The 27,888-nt window shown below is 60.0% G+C and overlaps 1 protein-coding gene across 2 annotated transcripts; it reads left to right on the top strand.

Moving 5' to 3' along the window:
* EPHA2 (EPH receptor A2) lies at window positions 1-27,888 on the top strand. 2 transcript variants are annotated; one of them, XM_008148176.3, is made up of 17 exons: window positions 1-189; window positions 4,720-4,787; window positions 6,605-7,274; window positions 15,399-15,554; window positions 15,659-15,991; window positions 16,473-16,588; window positions 17,012-17,165; window positions 17,594-17,693; window positions 18,150-18,205; window positions 18,443-18,568; window positions 18,662-18,847; window positions 19,036-19,097; window positions 19,200-19,409; window positions 19,638-19,787; window positions 20,612-20,805; window positions 21,419-21,574; window positions 27,047-27,888. In XM_008148176.3, exons 1-17 carry the CDS (start codon window positions 108-110, stop codon window positions 27,150-27,152), a joined length of 2,925 nt encoding a protein of 974 aa, XP_008146398.2. In that variant the 5' UTR covers window positions 1-107; the 3' UTR covers window positions 27,153-27,888. The 2 variants fall into 2 exon arrangements, with proteins under 2 accessions (XP_008146398.2, XP_028011341.2); XM_028155540.2 differs by lacking the exon at window positions 21,419-21,574.

Raw genomic sequence — 27,888 nt, 5'->3', positions numbered from 1 at the left:
GAGGTGCTGAAGTTGCGCGCGGGCAGCGGGCGGGAGCGGAACACCGAAGCCGGCTTGCGGGCGTGCGGGAGCCGGGCAGGGATCAGGCCGAGAGCAAGGAGCGTGGCATGGAGCGTCGGAGGCCCCGTACCTGCCTCGCCCTGCTGTGGGGCTGCATGCTGGTCGCCACCGCGGCGCAGGGCAAGGAAGGTGAGTGTGTGTGCGCGGCGGCTGCCCCTGCCCGCCCCAGCCCGGGCTGCCGGCGTCCCAAACCTCGGCGCCTCCTCGAGCTCCGTGCGCTTCGCCGCGCGCAACTTTGGAAACCGACCTGGCGCCGCCCAGCCCCGGAGCGCTGGGGTTGGGAGGCGCGCGGGCCGCGACTGGGACAAACCTGGGACCCCCCCCTCCCACACCCGGGGTTTTAGAAGCTGAGCGGTAGCGGCCCGGGAGCGCGGGGCTCGGAGGCCGCGGAGAAGGGAACGAGACGCGGGCCACGCGGTTGCAGCCCCGGCGCCGATTCAGGAACGCATCCCGGCCGGGGCGCGGGGGGTCCCTTGGGGAAATGGGGTGTCGGAAGGGCTTTCTGTGCGCGGACTCAGCTTCTTGGTGATCTGAATTCACTAACCCGTTTGCTCCGATTTTGCGGAGAAGGCATTTCTGTGAAGGCCCCTCATTTTGGGGAGGGGGCTCCTGGGCTGGCGGGGAGCACACTGCCGAAGTCCCTGCTCCCTAGATTTTTCTCCACACACACCCCCACCCCCCCTTCCTGCCTCCATTCTGGGAAGAGAGCATGAGGGGAGTTTCGGGTCAGTCTGCCCACGCGTAGCCTTTCCTCCTTCCCACCCCGCACTCCCAGGCGCACTCCCAGGCGCGGGGTACAGGTTCGCAGCCGCCACTGCCGACAGGAAGTCCCAAAGTCAAGCGTTCTGAGCAAGCCAGGGGTGACTCAGAACGGGGAAATGCGGCAGGTGGGGGCGCGGCCTCGAGGTGTGGACCCGTCACCCCAGGGCCACCAGGGAGTCCGGGCACCGAGGCTGGGGACTGAATCACCCACCCCCGCCCCGGCGCTCCTTGCGCCGCACTTGGTGAGGGGGCCCACAGGCTGCCCTGGCCGGGGGGAGTGTGTGGATGGGGGCGTTGCTCCCCAGCTAGGGTCGGGGAGAGGATGGGGGCTCCTGCCCGTGGCCCAGGACCTTCCTGTCCACCCAGCAGGGGCCGGCTCAGCTCCCAGTGGTGCGGGCGAGCTTTCTGCGCCGGCCTGGGCAGAGGCTTCCGCGGGCTCCACCAGGGGGAAGTGCGGAGGAAGCCCTGGCCGGTTGAGAAGTTTCCTTGAGCCTTGCCTTCGTTTTCCGCCTCCCAAACGGAGGTCGGAGGTTTTGCTCCTGCGTGTTGGGAGCTGACGCTGGAGCTGGAGCTCTCGGGGGGTGGCATTCTGTCCCAGTCTCTGGGCCAGCCAAGGCGGCCGGCTCCAACTCGCAGGAGGAATGGATGGCAGGGATTTCTGCGGCCCTCGATACCCCCACCCCCTCAGCTTTTGGTCCTCCCCCTTCCTTGGGGACTGTGGTTGGAGAGAAGGGGAGAGACAGCTGGAATCACTACAGCCCCTTTTCAAAGGCTGCCCGTGGGGGCTGGGGGATTAGGCTGCACTGACGCCGCTGGGTGATTGTTATCCTGCAGCGGCCTTGTCCCCGCGTTCCCACGTGGAGCCCTCCCCAGCCTAGGTGACTTCCCTGGGATGGGGGAGGAAAAGCGCGTGCATGGCAGAGTCTTGGGATGGGGGACTATTTATCTGTAGGCTCCTGGAGTCCCTTTGAACGACTCCCGTAGGGAGTTGAGCCTTGGGGTGGGGTGGGGTGGGGTTGGGGGAGGGACGATGGCCCAGATGGCAGCTGCTAGTTTGTTACGTTTTTGGGATTCAGGCTGATGTGGTGGATCTGCCTAGGGGTGAGTTGAGGGTGAGAGGAGGACACACATGTCCCTTTCTCCCGTAACCCGGGCTGCTGCTCAGTTACATTCTTCCTTCTCGCCCCCCTCCCCGTGGGTAGAGGGGCCATGCTGTGTTTGGAGACTCAGATGGAACCTGCTAGATTCTCAGAAGACATCGGATCTTTACCACAGGGGAAACTGAGGCAGGGCCAAGCCCTCACCAGACAGGGCCCTGTGCACAGCGAGGGTCAGATCTGAGCATCTGGCTTCTTGGGCTGCCAGAGCTCGGGGCCCCTTGCCTTGTGGTTTCATGGTGGATTTTCCTGGGAAGTGGGAATAGCTGGGCAGGGGTGCAGGGGTTGCTGGCTTGAGGTGCTGATGGGAAAAGGCCTGAGAGTGCTCAGGAGGCCTGGAAAGCCCTTGGCTTCTTGATTCTGTAAGAGCTCAGCTCTATCTCCTTCCCTTTTTTCTTCATTCCCCTCACCCCTCACCCTCCCCACCCCCCACCACCACACATAGAGTCTCTTGAGGCTCCCCCCCCCCCCCCCTTTAACCAGTCTTGGTTGCAGAGAGATGGGGAACAGGGAGGTGACAGTAGGGGAGTGAGGGGTAGTATTGCCTTGGGACCTGCGAGGGTGACACTGATGCTGGAACTTAAGTTGGAGGAGGTTTTCCTGGCGGTGGAGCAAGGGACCCAGGGCTCCTGGGTGAGCCCCGCCCAGCCCAGGCCTCTCCGTGGAGCCTTTGGGGGCAGCGGAGGGGCTCCCAGCCCCCGCCCCCCTTCCAGGGAAGCAGGTGCCTCGGGCCCTGGAAGAGCAGGGTGGAGGGACAGCCGGGGCTGGGCTCCTGTTCCTGGTGATCGGTTCGAGGGAATTTCCCGGGAGGGGGCTCCTTCCTGTGTGAAGGCTTTTTTCCTTCTCAGATTGAGACCTGTGATACTTCCAGAGCCAGGCCTGAGGGTTGGAAGGGGAACCCCACTCTGGCAGGGGTTGTGGGGTTCCCGCTGTCTCAGATGAACCCTTCAGAGCCTGGGAGTCATGAGCCCCCTCCCTTGGCATGGACTGCGGCTTCCTACCTGTCTGTGGAGGCGGGTGTGCACTCACCATTGTCCTGGCGCACCAGGCCCCCCCCACCGACACACACACACCTCCCCCCCAGCTGCAGCCAGGAACCTCCAGATTTCTTCCTGTGTAGCCCAAACATTCCATTTGCTAGAGGAGTTAGTGAATTTTCCAAGCCTGGGCCCTGGGCATGTCTGAACAAATCCCTGCCCCATCCACCCTCCAGCCCCCCTCCCCTCCCCTCATGGTCTTGGGGCAGGTACCACCTCATATTCCCTCGCCCCTGTCTGGGCTGCTGGGCTCTCCCTCGAGAGAGGTGGCCCTGGCCTTCGGTCAGACGGCAGTGCCTCACACCCGGGGGAGCCGGCAGTCTTACCTTGGGGAAGGGATTCGAAGACTTGTCAGGTCCCTGGCTTGGCCCACCCGCAGCCCCCATCTCTGAACCAGGCCCCTCTCTGTTCCCTGCTGCCTGGAGTTCCGCCCTCGGAGCCCTTCTCCCAGGTCCTGGCCCCGAGCGGTGCTGCTTCTTGAGGTCCTATTCCTCATGCTCCAGGGCCCAAAGGAACGGGTACTTGGTCTCTTACCTCTCACCTTAGGGCTTTACCCTCTGAATTTTGGACCTGTCCTAGGTCCCATGCCTCAGTTTCCCCAATCTCCTTGCCCTCCAGGGTGGGTGGCACCTGTTGGCAGCTACCCGGGCTTTCCTTGGAAATGGAGGAGGAGCAGCACCCATTGGGTCTTGGCTGTAGCCATTGAGCCTGGCAGAGAGCCAGGGTGGATGGGTGGGAGCTGCCCAAGGGCAGGGCTGGATGTAGGGAAGCCCCTGGCGGTGAGTCCCTCCCTCAGGCTCCAGATACCCCTCTGGGGCCAGCGTGGTCGTGGAACCTGGTCCCTCTGGGCCTGGAAGTCCCCTGCCAGGGTTTCCATCCCTGGTCCCACAGGCACCTCTGCAGGGCAGTGGCCAGGGGACGAGGGACAGGGCAGCGGGAGCGACTTTCCTAAAGAGGGGACCCCGCCAGCTGTGTGTATCTTTGGGCCCCTCCTCGAGGCCCCGTGGGTTCAGGGCTTTATCCCGCCTGCTCTGTGGCTTTTGTGGTGGGAAGATCGGTTTCCAGACACCCCCTACCGGTTCCCCCTCCACTCCCTGTGTCCCCTCCACTCCCCCCTCCACTCCCCCTCCGTTCCCACCTGTTAACAGCCCTCTCTCCTTGCAGGACCGCGAGACGTGTGTGCACATATGTGTGAACATATATGTGTGCCATGTGGTTTGGTGGGGTTGAGGATGGGGCAGGAATAGATACCACGTGCCTGTGAAGTGCTGTCCAGAGGCCTTGTCCCAGGAAGCAGACAGGGCAGCGTGGTGTCACTTAACAGCTCAGCCCTGACAGCCCCAGCTCTGCCCAGCTGCTGTCTCCCCGCCGGGCTAAGCTGTGTCCTGCTCTGCCCAGCTGGAGGCTGACTGCGAGGGTGGCGTGGCTGGAGTCGTGGCCTACGAGACAGGAGGCCTTGTCCTCACCCAACCCGCTGTGTAGCTTTGACTGGGTCCCGTCCCTCCCCTGGGCCTCTGTTTCCCTATGTGTTGAGGGACGGGTCTCATGGATATGGTGACCCTGTACAGTGGGGTCTCTCTCTGGGCTAAAGAAGAAGCCGACAAGGACTCTTGGGGTTCCTGGAGGACTCTGACCTTTCCCACCATGGCCTGACCCCCAAAGATACCCCCAAGCTTACTGGCCTCCTCTCCTGTCTCTTCCAGTTGTTTTGCTGGACTTTGCTGCAGCTAACGGGGAACTCGGCTGGCTCACGCACCCGTATGGCAAAGGGGTAAGCCTTCGGGGTCCGGTGGGGGCGTGGGAATGGGGGCGCTGAGACCCAGGGAGGATGAGGCCGGTCTAGATCGAACAGCTCAGCCAGGGTTCATACTTAGTGGCCTGCTTCTCACACCAGCTTACAGGTAGACACCCCAGGGTGGGCTGGGGGTTAGAAGGTGGGAGGGAGGGACCTGAAAGGTGGAAAGAGCGGGGAGACAGCTGAAGGCCCTGGCAGAGCGGGGACCCTTGGGAGTTCCCTTTAGCCTAAGGCTGGGAGGGGTGGTGGCAGCCACCCTGGGCTTGGATACCCCCAGGGCTGGTGGTCAGGGGGACTATCTTGGGAGGGGAAGGGGTTAAAGGCTCCCCCTGTCTTCCAGGTCCCAGCCCAGGAGGTGCGGGTGAGGGAGAGACAGGGAACAGTGGCTCCCAGGTGCCCGCAGCCCCTGCCTGGGAAAAGGATCAAGTTCCTTTCTGCTCCCCGAGCTGTTGCTCCCCCTTCCTGCTCGGGGCTGAGTTTGTTTTGCCTCATCCCCATCCAAGTTGTCTCCCCTCTGCCCTGGCCTGTGATGACCCAGTCTGGAGGGCAAGATGCTGGGGTCCTTTCTCCAGCTTTGTGCGTCACTACCATGTGGTCTTGAGGAAGCTATTGCTGCTCACTGGGCCTCAGTTTGCCCTGCTGTACAATGGGCCCTTGCTGAGTTTGTCCTGGGGCCCTGAGCCATGGAGAAGTGTGTCTCCAGGGGGCTAGTTGGGACAGCTTCCACGCTGGAAAGACCTGCGTGAGCTAGGTGCTTGTCCCTGGTCCCCTTAGCTTCGAGGAGGCCTGGATGGTCACTCTAGCGGATTTCCTGGATCCTGGAATGTCCAGCTGGGAGGCATCTCAGATCATTTCATCTAACCCAGTCATTATACTGAGTGGGAAACCGAGGCCCAAGGGCATTGGAGGCCTTGGATTTTGTCACACAGTGCGGCCCACGCTTCTTTCCTCAGCCCCTCTGCTTTCATTCATTCATGCACTCATTCATTCAACAAATACTTTCCTGAGTACCTACTCTGTTCCAGGTAGGCCCTGTGCATACAGAAATGCATTAGCCCCAGTCCCTACCCCGAGGAGCTCAGAATCTAGTGTGGGAGCCAGACGTAGGTGTTACCACGTAGGTGCCAAGTACTTCGACACAGGAGACATGAGACTGGGAGCCAGAGAGGGGCACGTGGCCCAACCTTGGTCCAACCTGGGAAGTCTTCCTGGAGGAGGCCAAGCTCTGTTCTGAGGAGGGAAGAAGATGCGCTCGTCTGTCCCAAAGCCAAAACCTAAATGATGGGAGATCACCCATTGTTTCTGGCTTAGCCTCTTCCCCTGCCGCTCACACGTGCACACAGTGAAGAATAATAATGACGACGATGATAATAATGCTGATGACACCAGCGGTTGTATGACAGCTCTTTCATCTTACCCTGCCAGGCAGTGTGCTCAGCAGTTTGTAGACATTCTGTCATTTACCCGACACCAATTCTGTGGGCTAGATCTTGTCCCCAGTCTACAGATGGAGGCTTGGAGGCTTGGAGAGCTTCAGTGCTCCACCCCAGCTCACAGTCTAATACAGAGGTTCAGCACCCTGACATGGGGATCAGAAACAACAGGGACAACTCCCGGCTCACTCGGTACTTCTCGTGTGCGGGGGTGACACAAAGCACCTCTCTGGGCCTCAGTTTCCTTCCCTGTAGAATGAGGATAGCGAGAACGGAAACGTGTCTTCCTGGTGCCCAGGGCTGCCACCTGGGCATTGCCTCTGGGCCTCAGTTTCCACACTAACTTGTTGGCCCCCACAGTGGGATCTGATGCAGATCATCATGGAGGACACGCCCATCTACATGTACTCCGTGTGCAACGTGGTGGCCGGCGACCAGGACAACTGGCTGCGCACCAACTGGGTGTATCGCGGCGAGGCCGAGCGAATCTTCATCGAGCTCAAGTTCACCGTGCGTGACTGCAACAGCTTCCCCGGGGGCGCCAGCTCCTGCAAGGAGACCTTCAACCTCTACTACGCCGAGTCGGATGTGGACTACGGCACCAACTTCCAGAAGCGCCAGTTCACCAAGATCGATACCATCGCGCCCGACGAGATCACCGTCAGCAGCGACTTCGAGGCGCGCCACGTGAAGCTGAACGTGGAGGAGCGCTCCGTGGGGCCGCTCACCCGCAAGGGCTTCTACCTGGCCTTCCAGGACATCGGCGCCTGCGTGGCGCTGCTCTCCGTCCGCGTCTACTACAAGAAGTGCCCCGAGCTGCTGCAGGGCCTGGCTCGCTTCCCCGAGACCATCGCCGGCTCCGACGCGCCCTCCCTGGCCACCGTGGCCGGCACGTGTGTGGACCACGCTGTGGTTCCCCCTGGGGGCGAAGAGCCACGCATGCACTGTGCAGTCGACGGCGAGTGGCTGGTGCCCATCGGTCAGTGCCTGTGCCAGGAGGGCTACGAGAAGGTGGAGGACGCCTGCCAGGGTGAGTAATGGGGCAGGCGTGGCTGGGGCTGGGGGTTCTGGGGTGGAGCCTGTGTTCCCAGCACTGTGGGATCTTGGTAAGGTCATCCCTGCGCGGATGTGGTTCTCTTCGTGGAAACCGCAGAGCCTTCCTAGACTTCAGGTTTTTTACTTCATTGAGAACGAATGAATTGTGAAATGAATGAATGGAGTCTAGTATGGAGGTTACAAGCAAGGACTCCGGGTCAGGAATGCCTGGCTTCAAATCCCAGCTCTCTATTTAGCTCTGTGACTCGAAGCCCATTCCTTAACCTCTCGGTGCCTGTGCTTTCTCACCTGTAAAGTGGAGAGGATCATAGTGCCCATCTTGTAGAGTTGTTATGATAATTAAATGACTTAATGCTCATAAACTGATTAGGTCAGTGTCTGACACATAAGTGCTTTTAAGTGTGATTGTTATTTTTGATTCATCCCACAAGAATATCTTGGGTATCTACTCCATATATACCAGCACTGTGGACATCTGGAACTAGTTCCCAGGAACTAGTTCCATCTCTGTTAACTCACTGTGTGACCTCAGTCAAGTCACTTAACCTCTCTGGGCCTTGAGCTCCTTTTTCGTACATGGAGGTAAGTGAATTGGACTCAGGATTCACATCCCCTGGCTTCCCAGAAAAATTATCTGGGAGCTTTTGAAAAATGCCTGTGTTGGGGAAAAGGTGGAAGGAAGATATAGGATCTGTGTGCCCCCTCTCCTCACCTGACCCTCCACGGGCCATAGACCCAGATGCTCTCATAGGGGCTTCTACTGATGACAAATCAAACCAGAGAGGGGGCCAATGAAATCAGACTCTCTGGGCATTGGGTGAGCTCACGTGGGGAGGCTGCGGCTTGGCACCGCCAGGGCCTGTGACAGCGGAAATCGCTGCAGCAACATGGACTTTTTCCAGTGGGTGATTTTTTTTTTCTGGAAACGGCTGTGGGGCAGGGCATTTGTGGAATGCAGGCCGACCTTTGGAAGGCCAGCTCATCCCCTTTTTCTGGGAGCTTCTTTGCTAAGGTAAGCGGGGTGTTGAGAAATTGGGGATTTAGTCCATGCAGTTGCACATACCCACTGGGTGACCTTGGGTAAATCTCTATTCATCTCTGGCCTTCCGTGTCAATAAAATGCGAAGTTCACGTGTTACCGCTGACTTGATCCTTGGTGTTTAGCCATGGGTCCTACAGCCTGTGAAGTGGGTTGACGTGCTGGAGGAGCCTGAAGCCCTTTCTGATAGGCCCCCCTTGCCTCCTAAAACAAATCCTCAGAACCTTGCCTAACGCAGTCCGCAAAACCCTGGACGGGAAGTTCCCCAAGAGCCTCTCAGGCCGTCAGCCTGTGCTGCAGTCTCTGTCCTGGCCGTTCTTACCGCCCCGTTGTCCTCCCAGCTCCCCTCTGCTGAGTGGGGCGGCCCCTGATTTAGGTGACCTCAAGTGCACACTCCCAGTTTCAGACAATGACGAGGGGGTGGGGGTGGGGGGGCTGAGGCAGCCCAGTGGGTTGAGCGACTCCTCCCACATGACATCCTCACACAGGAATGCGGGGGTGGGGGTGAGGGGCAGCTGAAAACTTTCCACAGGCTGGTGATTCAGGCCCTGGAGAGATAAGTGGACGGTTGGGACTGGGGTGGGGGGGTCTCCAGCAAGCAGGGCAGCCTTCCCTCCGCCGGAGGTGGGGGGGGGTCAGGGTTCTGGCAGGCTTTGTTTGTGAAGAGCTAGCAAGCCCCTGGTAGGGAGGACTGGTTTCCGAGGGCGAAATCTTTGACTCCGCCGGTGGGACCCTCTCAACTGTCTGCCACCTGTTGCCTGCTTTTCCCTCCTCGGGATCCTTCTACCAAAATTCCCTGCAGTGCTCAGGGGCCCTCTCTGTGGCTGTGAGCCTCCAGCCTGGCTTCCCTGTGTCCCTCCAGGCTTTTCCCAGCAGCCCCTGACCGTGATGCCGATGGAGAGAATAACAGTACCTTTCACCGACAAGTGCCCTCCAAGGGCAGGCACCAGCGAGGCAAGCACTTTATCCGGACGCTCTTGCTGAGTTCACACCACCTTCCTGCCGTTCCTTTTTTAAAAAAATATATTTTTTAATTGATTTCAGAGAGGAAGGGAGAGGGAGAGGGGGATAGAAACATCAGTGATGAGAGAGAATCATTGATTGGCTGCCTCCTGCCTGCCCCCTACACTGGCGACCAAGCCTGCAACCTAGGGCATGTATCCTGACTGGGAATTGAACTGTGACCTCCTGGTTCATAGGTCGACGCTCAACCACTGAGCCACACCAGCCGGGCTCTGCCATCCCATTTAACAGACAGGGATTTGAGGCTCAGAGACTTGCCTAGAGCCACACAGCGGAGATGTGGCTGCATCAGGATTTGAATCCAGGCGGCGCAGCGGCATCCAGGCTAGAGGATGGATCAGGAAACGGGGCGGGAAATGACCAGTTCCTTTGGAATCCCTGACTCAGCTCTTGGCCTTGGACCAGCTCTCAGGGCAACCCCAGGATGGCAGGTCCTCGTGCAGGAGGTGGGGTGATCAGGGGGGTGTTGACTGCGCGTGTTGAGGGAGAAATTGAGGGAGGTGTAGCGTCTGCCCACCCTGTTCCTGATGGGAGAACCCTGTTGCCCTGGATTCTCCCATTGGGGCTTGTATTGATGACAAACTGTGCCCAGAAAAGGGGCGTGGGTACCCCGAGGTCACCTAGCACCTGGACCAGGTTATTCCCAAAGTTTGGTTCTCCTCAGGGTTCTTTCCCCAGGAAGCTCCGAGCTCAGGAAAGGGTTAAACGGACAGCGGGAGGGAGGCACCGCCCAGGTGCGGAGTTGGACAGGTGGGCACTCTGCCCGGAGAACTCCCGTGAGCTATGTCAGGAATGAGCCAGCTTCACTCCGGCACCCCCGCCCCCGGCCCCGCCTGGAGGACAGTGGAGTCACTCAGGCTGACCGTCATCTCCCTTGGGGCGGCTTTGTCTCCCTCTCGGCTCCGCTTCCTGTGCTGGCATTGGCCACCGAGCTGGCGGGCCCCTGGCTGGCGCCTCGGCCAGGGGACTGCTGGCCAGGTGAGCAGGTGGCCAGCGGCTTTGGCCAGAGCCTCAGCCCGGCAGCTGGGAGGCCAGGGCTGGAGGTGGGGGTTTGGGAATTCCCTCCTTGGAGACTCCTGCTCCCTTAAGGGGCTCAGGGCCTTGGGAATGTCCCCTCTCTACCTTAGTTTCTCTGTTCCTGTTCATAGGGACACCCCATGCCAGACACCATGCTAAGCATTTCATAAGCAAGGTTTTCTTCCATCTTCACTAACAGCCCAGAGGGGCTGAGGATGTTATTCCCACGTGACAGAGGAGGACACTGAGGCCCAGAGAATGGAAACAGTGACCCAAAGAGCTGGGGCCTAGAATGAGGAGGGCAGTACATTGTCCCCAGTTGCCCCTGGTCAGTGTCCTTCCATCTATAACTGGGTGACCTTGGTGAGTCCCCTCTGGGCCTCAGTGACCAGGGTCTACCTCCTGTGACTTGGTGCTGTGGCTCAGTCTGAGAACCTGGGCTGCTCTGCCAGACTGTTGACCGTGGGACCTCACCATGTGCCGAGGAGCAGGGTCCTAGCGCTGGCATCCCGAGTGGCCCCAGCCTCGTCCAGGGTCCATAGCTGAAGGGAGGCATCCCCTGGGCACGAGAGGCTCTGGTTGAGGTGGGTCATAGGCCAGTGGCCCTGGGCCTTGGCAGGAGCCCTGCTTTGTCAGGACATGGCTGGGGGCCCTGGGGGCCACCGGGCCTCAGTTCTGTGGAGTTGCCCTTGGCCTTCCCCCCCACCCCCATACCCTGTCTGCTCCACCTTCAGCTCACACTGGGGCAAATTCAGGTGCTGGCAGCTCCTTGGGGGGGCCCCTCCCTCCCTCACCGGAGGTGAGTGGGTCCCCAGAACGGAAGGAAGGAAGGAAGGAGGTGAGGGAAAGCAAACAGAAGATAAAAGGCTGGTGGTGGGGAGAGAGCAGGAAGCTGGGAGGCTGGGGGTGGAGGGAGCCTCGCTTATCATGGCTTGGTGGAGGAATGCCCCCAAGATAATCCCCCAGAGCATGTGTGTGAAAGCGGCAAGGTGCTGGCAGCAATCACCTTGCGGGCAGCAATTGGGGTCATGGGGGACCCCTGCTTCTGTGGGGACCACAGGGCGTGCTGGGGAGCGAGAAGCCCGGGGCCCGGAGCTCTCCGTTCCCCTCATTTGCTGGGTCAGTGACTGGTTGCCGCTGGCTGCCTGTGAGGGCAGGAGACCAAGCCCACACTCTGCTTTCTGGGCGGAGGTGCTGCACGCCAGCTGGGCACGGCTTGAGGAGCTGACGGGCCCCAGGTGAATTGCTGCTGTGACCTCCTGACCCTGTGACCTCCCCACCACTGGCCGGAGAGGTGGCTGGGCCCGAGGAGAGGAGCTCTGCCAGGGGCTGGATTTGCGTCACGCCAGAGGGCGTCTGTCCCTGAGTCACCCCACGCTGCCACCTGAGGGGCGGGTATCGGGAACTGGAAAAACTGGGGTACAGCCCAGGGTGCAGCCACCGTGCCCCAGTTCCCCTGCTCAGAGTGATACAGGCCTGCCAGGTGAGTGGGGCCCGAGGAGATCTCCACAGGTGTGCCAAAGCCAGGTGTGTGCCAGGCAGGTAGGCAGGTGGATGCCCTGGCACGCCATCCCCACAGGGTCTCCCTGGGCATTGAAACACTGCTCACTCCTTGGTCCTAGAGCGTGTGTTTAATGTGCACATTGTAGGTTTTGCCATTTACTCACTCATTCATTCATTCATTCATTCATTCATTCATCTATCCAGCCAGCCAGCCAGCCCACAAATAGTAGCTAAGCGCCTACTGCGTGCCAGCCCCTCTGCTGGGCCCTCAGACACAGATAATTGGACTCCCTTCCTGCTCTCCAGGAGCTGCCAGTCTCATAGAGGCTCCTAACATGTGCAGAAGTAATTTCGGCCGGAGCATTGCAGCCAGGCTGTGAATTCCCCTGGAGCAGAAATGGTGTTTATCTCTCTCGCCGTCGTATCCCAGCACCCAGCGTTGTGCCAGTGAGGGAAGTGCTCGATGTCTGTTTGGTAAATATAAGATTGAGTAACAGATGCCCTCACGGGGCAAGAAGGGAGCCAGGCATCGGGCAGTGTGGAAGGGCTGTGTAGAGGAGCTCCGTAAGAGCCAAGCTGGGCTATTGAAGGATGCAGAAGAATTTGCCGGTTGGCTAAGGGACAGTGAGGATTTTGGTATGTGCCTGTGTCTGAGTGTGTGTGAACACCCAGGGTGCGACCCCCTGTCCCCTCCACCGCTTGCCTGCCCAGAATGCCAGGAAATCCAGTCAGGCCAAGTGAGGAAGACACAGGAGCTTGCGGGTGCCCTACCCATGAACTCTGAGGCCCCTGCGCCCTGGCACGCTCTGGCGTGGCCCCGGGGAGAGCCCCTCGGAGTGCTGTGGTTGGAGGAGGGGGGCAGCACATTCTCGTCAGGCAAGCACATGCCCCGTGGATGCTGCCTCTCCACTCTGTTATCTGGCACATCCGCAGCGGAAATCTCTCCAAATTCCCTCTTTCCTGCCGCCAGCAGGCGGGCCACCCCCAGGCTCTGGGGCCAGAGAATGGAACCCGACTCTTCCCCCACTTCCTCCTCTTGGCATAGGGCTGGGGGGGCTGGGGCGCAGCCACGTGGTTGTGGAGTGGGGGTGTTGTGGGGGGTTTGCAGGTGGCTCTAAAGCCTTAAGCAGAACCAAGCCCGCGCTGTGGAGGCTCTCGGTCCCCGCCGCAGCCTGAGAGCCGGGACTGGAAAGGTGCGATTGAGATTCCAGGAGCCCCTTGAGCACCCCACCCTGCTGGGACGAGACCTCCTGCAGCACCACTCGCCCAGGGGGTAGACCCCGGGCAGACAAGTCCGAGCATCTGGGGGAATTGAAATCCCAGGATAAACACGGCCCAGCTTTCTGGAGTCCCATTTTTCTGGAAGATTCGGGAGAGGAGAGAGCTATTTTTGTCTTCTATGAGACATGAGGATGAATGCATAATACCCAGGGATTTCTCAAGTACAGTAGGACACTTGGAGGAGACTTCGGCCACCCCACCCTGGGTTTGATTCCACCCTTCTCTTCCCATAGGACATAAATGTGCCCAGTGTGAGAAGACCTGTGTTAGGACCCCCCACCCCACCCCCTTTCCCAGTGGCTCTGAAGTCAGTCTTGGGGTGCTCTGGCTGTTGATGCAGGCCATCTCCGCCTTGGGCTTGTCCCAGAACATTGATCCCTCTTCGCTCCGAATTGAGATGCTCGTGGGAAAGGAGAGGGGCTCCAAGTCCAGCATGCTGGGCTTAGGTTTTGTTTTTGTGTCTCAGGAGCTTGCTGAACTTGGGCAAGTTGTCTGGCCTCTCTGCACAGCCATTTCCCCGCCTCCAAAGCGAAGTGAGTGGTGGCAGTGCCCAAGTTTAACAGGCTTTCCGTGAGGACTAAGTGAATGTCAAGCGCTTGGCCCAGTCGTTGTTTAATCAACGGTCAGTGTTTGGTATTGGGGCTCCAGGCCCCCTCTGTCCTGGACAGGTCCCCTTTCCTACAGCACGTTGCTGAGGTTCTGACCGGGCAGGACCAGCGGAGGGGGTGAGAGAGGCTGCTGGGACGGTCCCCAGGGCCCCCCTGTAAGAAGAGTCGTTAACAGGAAGTCATTGTCCAAGGCCGTAAGGAACTGGGTGTTCTTTGAGTCCTCTCCCCTGACCCCTGTCCCGCTCCCACCTCTGCTCACACAGGGTACAGGACAGGAGGGAGACTTTGACAGTGCAGATCTGACTGCGCCATTATTCTCCACATCAAACCTTCAATGGTCTCATGGCCCTTAGGATAAGGCCCCAGCTCCTTGGCCTGGCATTAAAGGCCTTTCTCATTCTGGTTCCTGGAGACCTCCCAGCCTTTATTGCCTGATGCCCCCCACCATTTGTGCCCACAGAGCCACTCATGCGTTCCGTTAGTCTTGCCGTTTCTCACCCCTAACTCCTCCCGATATTTCTGCCCTACCAAACTCCTACTCAGCCTTTAAACCCCAGCTGAAATATCTCCTCCATGACTCCTCAGACCTCTGGCCAAGGTTGTTCCCACCCCCTTAGCCCTTTGCCCACTCCTTTATGGCAGACACTGTCACATGCTCCTGCTCCCTGAGGTCAGGGGCTTTGTCACACCTCGGGCCCTTGCCCACCCCAGGGTCAGTGAGTGTTCGATCACAGATTAAGCCGAAGGAGGGCTCTGGAAGATGTCCCTCGGGTGACCCCTCTCCACTCTGGCCACTTCAAGCCCTGGGCAGCCCCGCACAGTGGGCCTTGTGTCTGGGCAGCTTCCTGCCTGTGGGGCCGGGAAGGGGCTTGGGGCAGGGGCAGGATAGGCCCGTGTGAGAAAAAAGGCTTGGGAGTCAGGTGCCTGAGCCCCTCGCCGGCCTTGCCAGGACAGGACCCACCAACCGGGGGAGGAAGCACGGCTTCCTGGCTGCCTTTGTGAGGGCGGAAATGACTCGGGCCTGCAAACGGACGCAGAGAAAATGCTGGGGGCCTGGCCTTGCCTGCTTTCTGGCCGGCCAGCCCTAGAGCGGAAAGACGGTCGGATCTGGGCGTGGGGGGAGCACCTGCAGGGTGGCACCCTGAGCTGGTGTGCCTGGCCGCCCCGCTGAGGTGGTGGTGGTGATAGTCATCAAAACAAACAGTGAAGAAGACGCAGTTATTGCCCGGGGCAGCCCGACGTCCCGGTGGGGACCCGCCAGGCTGGTTTGCACAGATGAAAGGAGGTACAGCATGCTCGGTCCGGTGCTGAGCAGGTGTGAGAGAGGGCTCTAAGGAAGCTGAAGGGTGAGAGGTGAGACGTGGGCCTTGAATGCCGCGCTCAGGGGCATGGCGCTTCTTGCAAGAGCCAGTGGGGAGTGAGGCACAGGTTTGGAGCCTGCAGAGGAGGTATTTCCTGAGTGTCCAGCGTGAGGTAGGTGCTTGCCATGCGCTTTCACATCACAAGACATTTTACAATGAGAAAATAGGTCCATAGCGACTTGCCGGGGTCCCATGGCCAGGGAGTGGAAAGGTCGTTGCCGTGGGAACGGGTTGACCTGACCGATGTCTGTCCCTGTGCCCACCAGCCTGCTCGTCTGGATTCTTCAAATCGGAGGTGTCCGAGAGTCCCTGTTTGGAGTGCCCCGCACACACCCTGCCGTCCTCCGAGGGGGCCACGTACTGCGAGTGTGAGGAAGGCTACTTCCGGGCGCCGCAGGACTCGCTGTCGATGCCCTGCACCGGTGAGTTTGCAGCGGGTCCGGGAGGCTGACAGGTGGCCAGGGCCTGGTGGTTGACATGTCCAGGGCTACCTGGGTTCGAGCTCTGCCCTCTGCCCTCTGTGCAGGCCCGCCCTCTGCCCCAAGCTACCTCACGGCCGTGGGCATGGGTGCCAAAGTGGAGCTGCGCTGGAAGGCGCCCCTGGACAACGGGGGCCGCGAAGACATCACCTACAAGGTCACCTGCGAACAGTGCCTGCCCGAGTCGGGCGAGTGCAGGCCCTGCGAGGCCAGCGTGCGCTACTCCGAGTTCCCGAATAAGCTGACCCGCACCAGCGTGACAGTCAGCGACCTGGAGCCCCACATGAACTACACCTTTGCCGTGGAGGCCCGCAACGGCGTCTCGGACCTGGTGGCCAGCCGCAGCTTCCGCACCGCCAGCGTCAGCATCAACCAGACAGGTGAGGGCCCGGCGGTGGTGGCTGTCGCCCAGGTGGAGGACCGGAGAGAGAGCAGCAGCAAGTAGTTAAAAGCACAGCCTCTGGAGTCACTTCCCAGCTCGGTGACTGTGGGCAAGTTACCTAACCTTTCTGAGCCTCGGTTTCCTCGCCTGTAAAATGGGTGACAGGGCTATTGAGAGGGTGTAATAAATTCTTCTATGTAAAGCTCTTAGAACAGTGCCCGGTCCATAGGAAGGCGAGAGCAGGAGTTGGCTGTGACGTTGTTTTTATTATTTATGCACTCATAAGTGCTCTCAGGGCTCTTCTGAGGGGCTAGCTGTGTGGGGCCGGGGCCTCGGGCTCTGTGCTTAGAGCTGGAAGTTAAGAATCCCAGGGGGGCGTTTAAAGAGCTTGGGCTGTGGATGGATCTGGGTCTGGGGATACTTGCCCCCCACCCCTGGGTGGCTCATCACACCCCTCCCCCACCTGCTGTTCTGCCCAGAGCCCCCCAAAGTGAAGCTGGAGGGCCGGGGCACCACCTCGCTGAGCGTGTCCTGGAGCATCCCTGTGCCACAGCAGAGCCGCGTGTGGAAGTACGAGGTCACCTACCGCAAGAAGGTAACTTGCAGAGGGCCAGGGAGGGGTGTCATAGATACTCACCACACGGCACAGCCGCCTGAGGAAGCTCCATTCTGCAGATGGGGAAACTGAGGTCTGGGCTCTGCCTGAGTCACCTGTCCCAGGACAGCACAGCAGAGATTTGGGGGAGGGGAGACACAGTGTTCTGGAATTCCCAGACGAGATAGTTGGGGGAAAATCCAGGTCTTGGGGATCAAGCAGACCTGGGTTTGAGTCCGGGTCATGCATTTGCTGGCTGTGACCTTGAGCGAGCCACTTGACTTCTCTGAGCCTCAGTTTCCACCTCCGTAAGGAGAGCATTGAGTTTGCTGCATAAGTGAGCTTAGCAGGGTGGTCTCTGGGCTGAGCTGATGCCCCTGCCTGCCCTCACCGTCTGCCTCTGCACCCGCTGCCCACCCCCAGGGCGACTCCAACAGCTACAATGTGCGCCGCACCGAGGACTTCTCTGTGACCCTGGACGACCTGGCTCCGGACACCACCTACCTGGTGCAAGTGCAGGCGCTGACACAGGAGGGCCAGGGGGCCGGCAGCAAGGTGCACGAGTTCCAGACGCTGTGTGAGTCGGGGACCGGGGCGTGAGCCAGGCCAGGGCCCTGAAATGGAGCAGCTAGGACATCCTGAGAGGAGGAAATGGGTCAACAAACTCAGAAATCCACCCTTCTGGTCAGCCTGATTCTAGGACAGCCCCGTGTGGGTTGACGGCCTGGGGAGGGGGCTGAACTGGGAGCTGGGGGAGGGGACCCAGCGACATTCGTTCAAAGCAGAAGGAAGGATCTGAGCTCTGGTATTGGCAGACCCAGGTCAAATCCTGCATCGTAGGAGGAGTCCCACACCTGGGAGTGCCTGCTGTATTCCCGGGGGACGGCCTTTTATTGCCCATCACAAATAAAAACACCCAGCATGTGTTCTGGGTCCCTAAGGGGGGGTGCAATGGGGTGTGGAGTTGCGGGGGGCTTCCTTATCATCAGCTGGTCTCCCCAACAGCCATGGAAGGATCTGCCAACATGGCGGTGATTGGCGCAGTGGTCGTGGGCATCGTCTTGCTCCTGGTGCTGGCAGGAATCGGCTTCTTCATCCATCGCAGGTTCGTCGTGGGACACAGAGGGGTGGGGGCCTCGGTTTCCTGTCTGGAAAATGGGCTGATAGTGATCTCTCCCTGCGGCTGGCGGGGGTGAAGATGCAATGAGCTACGAAGTGCTCAGCACGGCGCCTGGCACGCCGTGCGGGCCTGGGACACGGCGGTCATCATCTCTGCCCTTGTCATTAACGGTGTGTCCACACTTCCTCTGGACACGCAGGCAGGAAGCGCCAGGGAGCATTAAGGAGGAAAGCCCTCCTTTTGGCCGTGACTGGGCCCAGGTCCCAAGGAGTGAGCCCACTTGTCGCTTCCTGTCTGCCCCGCCCCAGCCTTCCCTCCGCCCTCTGCCCGCAGAGCAGGGCGCGGAGCACACGTAGTCCCCACTCGGGGCCACCGCGGGGTCAGGGGGCTCCTGGCCGGAGCAGCCGCTGACCCCTGTGTTGGGTTCCTGTGGGTTCTCAGGAGGAAGAACCAGCGGGCCCGCCAGTCCTCGGAGGATGTTTACTTCTCCAAGTCGGGTGAGATGCCACCCCCTCCGTGCCCCTCCCCCTGTCCCGCAGGCCCCCTGCCCCATCTCAGCCCGCAGCCCGGGCACTCCCAGGGCTCCCCGGGCTGAGCCAGAAGCTCCATGTCCCATGGCCTGGTCCCGGCCTCCTGGCCCCTGGTCCTGTAGCTTCTCCTTCCTCCTTGAGGGCAACCCTTCCCAGGCACTCTCCCTGGCCTGTCCGTGACCATCCCCTCCCCCCCCCTTCCAGAACAACTGAAGCCCTTGAAGACATACGTAGACCCCCACACTTACGAGGACCCCAACCAGGCCGTGCTCAAGTTCACCACCGAGATCCACCCGTCCTGTGTCACGCGGCAGAAGGTGATCGGAGCAGGTGAGGCTGGCACGCCTGCGAGGGGCCTGGTGCGGGCTGGGAGCGCCCGGTCCCGGCTGACTTGGGTGCTCCCCCCGCCTTGCCTGCCTGCAGGAGAGTTTGGGGAGGTGTACAAGGGGACGCTGAAGGCGTCGGGGAAGAAGGAGGTGCCTGTGGCCATCAAGACGCTGAAAGCCGGCTACACAGAGAAGCAGCGGGTGGACTTCCTCAGCGAGGCCAGCATCATGGGCCAGTTCGGCCACCACAACATCATCCGCCTGGAGGGCGTCGTCTCCAAATGTGAGGCTTGTCACCAGTGCGGGGAGGAGGGGGGACCCTTGGGGGCCTGACCTACAGGGGGCTGGAGAGGGCTGCCCACCAAGGCTATCATACAGGGGCTCTGTCCCTAGCTGTACCCACCACTCCTCCATCTGTGCCCAGCCCCCCCATCTGTGCTATCCCCTTACACCTGTGCCCACCCCCTGCAGACAAGCCCATGATGATCATCACTGAATACATGGAGAACGGGGCCCTGGACAAGTTTCTTCGGGTACGTATGTGAACTGGGGTGGGCCGGGACCCTCGGCGGCAGGCTTGGGGGTGCCCTGCTGGGCCCCGGGTCGGCTGGTGGCTGAGGCCTGTGCTCTGGCAGGAGAAGGATGGCGAGTTCTGCGTGCTGCAGCTGGTGGGCATGCTGCGGGGCATCGCGGCCGGCATGAAGTACCTGGCCAACATGAACTACGTCCACCGCGACCTGGCCGCCCGCAACATCCTCGTCAACAGCAACCTGGTCTGCAAGGTGTCCGACTTCGGCTTGTCCCGCGTGCTGGAGGACGACCCCGAGGCCACCTACACCACCAGTGTGAGTGCCAGGGGGCTGTCGCCACTGGGGTCCACGGCGTGAGGGGGCAGCAGCCTTTGCCTCGCGGTGGGGTCCTCGCACCTGCACACCTGGGGCACGGGCCTCAGGAGGCAAGAGCACCTGTAGGGAGCACGGAGGAGGGGCCCTGCCTGCACAATCTGGCCTGGCTGCAATAGTCCTGAGGCCGATCAGCGAGGACAGTGGTGACTGGGCCTGGGTCCCCTACAGGGTGGCAAGATCCCCATCCGCTGGACAGCCCCGGAGGCCATCTCCTACCGCAAGTTTACCTCGGCCAGCGACGTGTGGAGTTACGGCATCGTCATGTGGGAGGTGATGACGTATGGCGAGCGGCCCTACTGGGAGCTGTCAAACCACGAGGTAGGCCCCCTCATCCGACCCAGCCCGGCCTGCCCTGGACCTGAACTTAAACTCTACTCATTCCTGAACCCCAAGGCTGGGCAGGGAAGAGATTTGGGTGCCAATCTTCATCTGGTACAGACCACTCGTGGGTTTGTTCAATTAGGTTTATTGAGGGCCTACTGTGTGCCAGGCCTGGTGCTGGGTTCCAGATCCAGTCCCTTAGTACAGTCAGTGGAAAGACAAGGAAACCAGTTAGTGGTGTGTGTGCATGTTTGTGGGTGTGTATCTGCATGTACATTCATGTGTGTGTGCACATGGGTGTGTGTGCACATGCCTGATGCCTCACCTGGCCTGAAGGCCTGGAAGGCTTCTCAGAGGAGGTCACATCTCTGCTGAGACAAAACACAGTAAGGTAGCCAGGCGAACACACGGAGGCGAGGAGTGCTCTAGGCCAACCATGTCAAATTTGCGGCTGGTGGGCCGCATGCCTCGAGTTTGACATGCTTGTCTGGGCGAAGGGGGGTGGGGCGCAGCTTATATAGATGTCCAGGGACTGGAGGGAGGCTGGCTGCAGGGCTCACAGCATGGCTGCTGCCTGTGAGGGACCAGGGGCAGAGTCCCTTCCTCCAGGGAAGTGTGGAGACAGCCCCTGGACACCTGCTGTTTGTCCAGCTCTGAAGGCTGTGTGTCCACTCAAGAAAGAAGGCCCGTGCTGTCTGTTTCTGGGACTCCCCGTTCGTTCCTCCTCTGCCCACCTCCACGTACCGGCGCTCCCCAGGGACCTGCGTGGGGGTGAGGGCTGTGAAGGCACCCTGACCGTCTTGCCTCTCCTGCCCCACCAGGTGATGAAAGCCATCAACGACGGCTTCCGGCTGCCCACGCCCATGGAGTGCCCCTCCGCCATCTACCAGCTCATGATGCAGTGCTGGCAGCAGGAGCGCGCCCGCCGCCCCAAGTTCGCCGACATCGTCAGCATCCTGGACAAGCTCATCCGCGCTCCCGACTCCCTCAAGACCCTGGCCGACTTTGACCCCCGGTGAGTCCCGTGCCCTCCACCCGTGGCAGCCCCCAGCTTTACTCCCGAGCCACTTCAGCGCAGTGGCCCGCCAAGGCCAGTGGGCGAGGGCTCAGAGCCACGCACGGCTTTACTTAGACCGGACGGGGGCTGGCGTGGGTCACACTGATGAAAGCCATCAACACATGTGGCAAGTGTGCCGGGCACTGCTCTCAGCCCTGACATGTTTTAACTCATTTAAACAACCTACAGCTGGGTCCTAGAATCCTCCCCGTTTTGTAGATGAGGAACTGGGAAGGGCAATTAAGTATCTTACGTGCGGGCACGTGGCCAGGCTGGGACTGTGACGCTAGGAACCTGAGTCTCGCTGTTAAGGTTTCGCTATTTTGTGGTTATTGGTGGTGGCTTTGTCAGGAGGGGCAGAGGGGGCAGCGGTAAGCTTCAAACACTGAGAGTTCCCAGCATGCCAGGCTGCCTCCCTGAGCCCACCTGACTTGGCTTTCCCGATGCCCAGGAGAGGAAACTGAGGCCCGGGGCAGCTGGGTGAATTGCCCAGGTTAGGGAGCCACAGGCTCAGGGCCTAGGGCGGGCTGGGTGTGCAGCCCTGACCCGAGGGTGGGTGCTCCTGTTGCAGAGTGTCCATCCGGCTGCCCAGCACCAGCGGCTCCGAGGGGGTGCCCTTCCGCACGGTGTCCGAGTGGCTCGAGTCCATCAAGATGCAGCAGTACACAGAGCACTTCCTGGCGGCCGGCTACACGGCCATCGAGAAGGTGGTGCAGATGACCAACGAGTGAGTTTGGGCCCTGCCCGTGCCGCCCGCCGCCTCCTGCCCCTGGTTCCACCACCCTTCCTCTCTCCTCTCCACCCTCCTCTCTTCTCTCTCCCTCTGCTTTGGGGAGGAAGGGCAGAACCAGGCCGGCAGCCAGCAGCTCTGCTTGGCTCCCTCTTCTTCCGGCGCCTTTTTCCCAGAGTGGGAGAGTAATGGTCACATGAACAGGAGCATTTCTCGAGGGAGCCTGTGGGCCGGCTCTGTGCACGAGCACCTGGGATCAGGCCTCTGCTACCTGGAATCAGTCCTCGTGCTAACTCGGCAGGTGGGGCCTGTCCGTGTTCTCACTGGACAGGTGAGAAGTGGGTGCAGAGAAGTGCAGTGACCTGTCCAGGGTCCTGCAGCCGCTAGGGGCAGAGTTAGGATGTCAGTCCGGGTCCAGAGCTCAGGGACCATGGAGGTCATCAGTGGAGGAACTGAGGCTCCGAGATTATGCGGCTTACTTCAAGTCACACCGTTCATAGCCGGGACTCTGGGAAGAGAGTGACTTCCCTTCATCGCCATTGCTGATGGAGTTCCGTTTGCCTTTGGAATAGATGCCATTATCACTTCCCCGTTTTACAAATGAGGAAACTGGGGCCCAGAGGTTGCAACGCTTGCCTGGGGTCACAGCCAGTTAGGGGCAGCCTTCCTCTCCAGGATGCCAAGAAGAAACGGGCAGAGCCCTCGGACACCCTGGCTGATGCCCAGGAGAATGGGCCCGGGCCAGCTCCTCCCACATGGTGACTGTGATGGGGGCACCTCTCCCCACATGGTGACTGTCAGCCCTTGGTCCAGCCTGGCAAAGAGTGCCAGTTCCCCTCGCCCAGCCCTGCTTCTGCCCTCCGTCAGCCTGTCCTGTGGGAGCTCAGCTCTCCTCCCAGCTCCAGCATCGGGGACCTTTCCCGGCAGGGCCTTGGCAGGGATACCTCCTCCCACCCCGGAGGGAGAAGACACTATCCTCTTCGCCTTTTGTGCTTCTAAAAATAGTGTGATGTCCTCCAACAGCCGCACTTGTACAGGGTTCAAGGTCACGGCAGGAATGGGCGCTGGGGCTAGGAGGTTTTGGGAACCACATGGAGGGGATGACCCCAGCCTCTCACGGTTCAGGGTCACAGAGGTTCTGGGATTTGGGCCTGTGCATGAACATTCTCCAGATCCTCTGAAAACCGCTCAGCTGGGCTTCCAAACTGCTAATCAAGGCCTCCCCGACCAGGCCGTGGCCCATCCCAGGGGACGGCTGGGGATGGGAGCCAGGGGAGGACAGACTGACCGGAGGGAGACGTGGAGATGTGGAGAGAGGAGACGGGTCCCGGGGTGTCTCCTGTTGCCAGCCAGCTGCAGGGTCCCAAGCTTGGGCTCCGCCGTCACACCGGGGCTCAAGTCCCACATTTGCCACTTCCTAGCAGGAGACCTTGGTCAAATTAGGTTTCGTCTTTGAGTCTCGGTTCCTCACAGTGGGGACTGCATGGGTACCATGCATATGACATGCCTGGTGCACAGTAAGGGCTCAATCCTCTCTATTCCTTTGCTTTCCACTCCAGTCCGTGGGCAGATACCCGGGTCCCTGGGTCCCCGCCTTTTCCCTGGGAACCTGGAACAGCCCCCTTTGCTCCAGGGGCTCCCCCCGAGGACAGAGGACAGCACAGCTTCTCTTCTGGGGGAGCAGGGCTGAGGGCAAGAGAAGTGCTTACAGGAAACATGCTCTCAAAGGCTTCCCGAAATAGCCCGGGGTGCTCCTCGGCCAATTCCTTTCCCACGAGCCGGGACACGGCTATCTTGGATGGACGGAGGCTGTGTGTGTGTGTGTGCGTGTGTGCTGTGTTTTGAAAAGGCCTGGATAAAGGCAGGAAGTCATTCCACGCTCCTTCCCCCTCCCACCAACCCGTCGGTGCTCAGAGCTGGGGTCTGCGTGACTCACAGCACCGCTGCCTCCTTCTTTACTTCAAATAAAGGAGATAGACGGGGATCGCAAGCACTTTCTCAGCCTGAAGGCTGTGTCTGCACATGCGTGGGTCCCAGGGGGAAGCTCTGAGCGGGTCTCGGGAGAATTCCGCTCTTTCTCCATGGGGTCTGGATTTAGGCCTCAGGTCGTCCCCGGTCCTTTGGCCTCCCTGCCTCCTAGGCCTGTCTGTCCCAAGGGGCTGGCTGCACGTTCCCCGTGGTCCCACGGTGGCCGCCTTTCCTCAGCTTGAGCCCTCGGCGCGTTGTTATTTGGGAGCCACTGAGTTTCCAGCTAGACCAGTGGCTCTAAATGGTTTTGAGGAGCTAATGAGGTGGTGGTTTTGCACCCCAGAAAAATGTTCATCCTCACAAAAGGCCCTGTCCAGTGTCTGAGGCTGCTGCACACAGCGTCCTGTGAGGGTCTTACGTGCCCTCAGCCTAGGCCTGGCGCGGATGGGATGTCTGCTGCATGGATGACGAGGCCGTCTCTCATTCCCCGCTCCTCGGGTCCAGGCGGCACGTAGTAGGTGTTTCCTGGGGAGGTGCGGCCTCTGAATTCCCCAGGGCCAGGGCTGGCATTGCGAGGGCTCAGGAAAAAGGTGGCCTCGGCCCTGTGTGTCCTCGTCCCGGCGATGGGAGTGACTGCCCTGGATCCCGAGAAGGAAACAGGAGCTGGTGTGTCTGGTTAGGAGAGGAGGCAGGGGGGCCTGGGGGCTTGGTATTGAAAGAGAATGGGCTGGGGCAGGGGGCTCAGAAGCATCTAATCAGAGCCTCCCATTTACATGTAAAGAAACTGAGGCCCAAAGACAGGACAGGACGGCCCAAGGCTTGGGTGGAGTCCTGGACTGGAGTTTGGCCTCCTGCCTCCCAGCCCAGGGCTTTTGCCTCCTAGACGGGCCTCGGAAGCAACCTCAGCTCCCACCCTGTCACCTGAACCATACACCATTGCGGGAGACAGGCCCAAGGCAGCCTGGGCAGTGAATCAGCATCCACTGAAGCATTCATCCATTCATCCATTCATCCATCCATCCATCCATCCATCCATCCGTCCATTCATCAGACACTCCTTGAGGACCTACTGTGTACCAGGCTTATCCTAGACCTCAGGAGGGCATGGGGATGAGGGGGCTCATGCCTCACTGGTTCTTTTTTTATTTTACTTTATTTATTTATTTTTAATATATTTTTATTGATGTTAGAGAGGAAGGGAGAGGGATAGAGAGATAGAAACATCAATGATGAGAGAGAATCATTGACCAGCTGCCTCCTGCATGCCCCCCACCGTGGATAGAGCCTGCAACCCAGGCACATGCCCCTGGCCAGAATCAAACCCGGGACCCCTCAGTCCGCAGGTCGATGCTCTATCCACTGAGCCAAACCGGCCAGGGCTCTTTTTTTAAATTTAATAAAGCTTTATTTTTCAAAATGTCTAGCTGGTGGGACCTGTTGTTCCTGCATCTTCCCCAGCAGCTGGGGCATCCCCACTCCTGGAGTTTCTGGGGTACATTACTTGAGCTCTGTGCTTGGAACTAGTTTAGTGAATCCTGCACTGAGGAGCCTGCAGGGCTTCCCTGGCCAAGGAACTGGGGTCTCCGTCTCAGAGACAGCAGCTGGGTCATAGCTGATAGTCGGGAACTTCCCTACTGAGTTTGTCAGAGGTGGCTTTGTCAAACAAGACTAGGTTATTGAGCTTGTCCCGAACTTTGCCCTTGGCCCACGTCTTCTTTTTGGCTTTGCCCCAGATTTGTTCTCTGGTCTCTGTCTGTCTTGGCCGACTTTCCGGAACCTTTCTGCTTCTTATCGACTTGGGCGGGAGCAATGGCTACCGCTGCTGCCCGATGAGATGGACTAAAAGCAAACCCCGGGTTTTTAAACCACACACCAGGGTCTCTGAGGGCCGCCAAAATGCAGGCTCCCGGCCCCACGGCAGAGCTGCGAGGCCAGGGAGTCTGGAGGTGGCCCAGGACCCTGCCTCTCCCCGGCGGTGCAGATGTTTCCCCGGGAGCCACACTGTGGAACCTACAGGGGTGGGGAAAACAGCTCTTCTTTGTAACACCCCTCAGCTGTTTAGGTTAGAAACGGGAGCCAGGGGAGCACAGACTGACCGGAGGGAGACACAGAGATGTGGAGAGAGGAGACGGGTCCCGGGGTGTCTCCTGTTACCAGGCAGCTGCAGGGTCCCAAGCGTGGGCTCCGCCGTCACACCGGGGCTCAAGTCCCACATTTGCCACTTCCTAGCAGGAGACCTTGGTCAAATTAGGTTTCGTCTCTGAGTCTCGGTTTTTGGTTCCCCGCTGTGGGGACTGCATGGGTACCATGCATATGACACGCCTGGTGCACAGTAGGGTAAAAGGGGAGGAAGTCCTCCCAGATGTCTGACTCCTGGCCTTCCTGCTGCAGTGGGAGCCGCCAGTCCCTGAGCCACCCTCCCCCCCCCCACCTGGGTCTGCCCTCCCTGCTCAGCACTCCTCTGAGGGTTCCCAGAGCCAGTGGGAAAGTCACGTCTCGGAATTGCAAATAGGAACTTGCACCATATAATTAGCTCCAGTTACAGCCAGGAGACGGCCCATAAAAACCTGGGTGTTTTCATGGGTTTGGGCTGGTGGGTGAGGACGGCGGAGGAGAAAACTCCCAGGGTGAGCAAGAACCGTCCTGCTCCGGGGCTCGGGAGCATAAGTGGTTTTACAAGGGGATGGAGGTTGCATGGGAAGGGCTGTCGGGGAGGGGGACTGTGGGCTCCTGGGCACACCTTTCTATCTGGTACCCATGCCGCCTTCTCCCGCCCCCCGCCCCCGGTTTCGGGGTCTCCCACCTCCAGTTGGACACTGTTATTTCATTTTACCCGTGGGAAATTGAGGGTCCCGAAGGAGAAATACCTGCCTCGGGTGACCCGTAAGCCGCTCCTGTCAGAGACCAGCAGGGCGTTCACCCTTGGTGGTCCCTCAGCAAGTATTTCCTTGGTCAGTTGGCAGCAGTGAGGACTTGGAGGGAGTGGGGTGCAATTAGGTGGGGGCTGGGGAGAGACCTTGGAGCAGCAGCCTTGGAGCGTCCCTGCCCCTGGGGATGGCATCAGTGCTGCCTGGGCAGGAGGCCTTAGCTGGGGACACTCGGGACAGACCCGAGGTGGGGGAGGGAATGCAATGTTCAGAGCTGGTTTGGTTCCCAGCTCTTCCGCCTCCTAGCTGTGTGACTTTGGGCGAGTCACTTTACCTCTCTGAGCCTCGGTTCTCCAATCTACCAAAGGAGCGTGAAAAGAGCACCTACTAGTAGTACTTCACAGATGATCCTGCAGATTTGATTTAAAGAAAAAAAAACGTCACCGAGTTGGCTTTTCTGTCGTTTTTTTTATTTTTGTCCAAGTCAGCATGCTTTCAGGATGTAGATCCTTCCGTCGGGCCTCTGCCCCGCCAGGTCCCCAAGATCCCTTCTTCTCCCCCCTTCGCAGCCCCCCTCCCACAGCTGCCCACCTCTCCCAGCCCCTGACCCGCCCTCTCTCCTTCCCGCCCACAGTGACATCAAGAAGATTGGGGTGCGGCTGCCCGGCCACCAGAAGCGCATCGCCTACAGCCTGCTGGGACTCAAGGAGCAAGTGAACACAGTGGGGATCCCCATCTGAGCTCCGACAGGGCCTCGCGCCCCCCTCGGCCCAGAATACTTGAAGAAGCAGTGGCCGCCCTGCCAGCCCTGCGCCTGGCACTAGGGACCTTATTTATTTCCAGCCGTTTCTTACGGACGCCACCCTGAGGCCTCTGCTGGGGGGCAGGGCGGGTGTCTAGAGGACGCCTTGGCCTGAACTGAACTGGGGAGATGCTCAGGGATCCCGGGCCGGGGGTGCTTCGCCCACAAAGGACAGCAGCCAAGCACTTAGCAGGCACCGCCGTGGTCCCAGGACCCTGGGCAGGAGCCCGCCAAGGCCTTGGGACATACACGTGGGACATTTCCAAACCTCCCTTTCGCTGTCTCGGGAGGTGAGTGGCCACGGGAACAGGGTACCTCAAGCCCCACCCACTCACGAGAAGAGGACAGACGGCACACTCAGCTGGGAGCGGCCCAAAGCTGTTCCCCATCTTCCAGTGCCTTCCGCAGGCCCTGCCCGCGGCCCCCGGGGGCCAAACCCTTGCTTCCCCAGGGCCCTCGCAGGATGCTCGGTTGTGTTGAGGTTTTTTTAAAATATATATTTTGTACTTTGTGGAGAGAATGTGTGTGTGACAGGGGGCCCGGCTAGGGCTTGGGGCAGAGGACGGTGTGTGTCAGACATTCCCAGGCTGGGGGCTGGTCCATCCATCTCTCGCCTCTTTAGACCACATTCATGACTCCGTCAGTGTTAATGATTTTGTTTTGTGGGGTGTTTT

Source organism: Eptesicus fuscus, chromosome 9, assembly GCF_027574615.1.
Source record: "Eptesicus fuscus isolate TK198812 chromosome 9, DD_ASM_mEF_20220401, whole genome shotgun sequence".
Taxonomy (NCBI): domain Eukaryota; kingdom Metazoa; phylum Chordata; class Mammalia; order Chiroptera; family Vespertilionidae; genus Eptesicus; species Eptesicus fuscus.
This window is presented reverse-complemented; position numbering and strand designations above follow the sequence as displayed.

Bases quoted from the DNA above. Each gene is read 5' to 3' on its own strand.
- EPHA2 (XM_008148176.3), top strand. From the start codon at position 108: ATGGAGCGTCGGAGGCCCCGTACCTGCCTCGCCCTGCTGTGGGGCTGC. The intron at 190-4,719 runs GTGAGTGTGTGT...TGTCTCTTCCAG, and splicing joins CGCGGCGCAGGGCAAGGAAG to TTGTTTTGCTGGACTTTGCT. The intron at 15,555-15,658 runs GTGAGTTTGCAG...CCCTCTGTGCAG, and splicing joins GCTGTCGATGCCCTGCACCG to GCCCGCCCTCTGCCCCAAGC.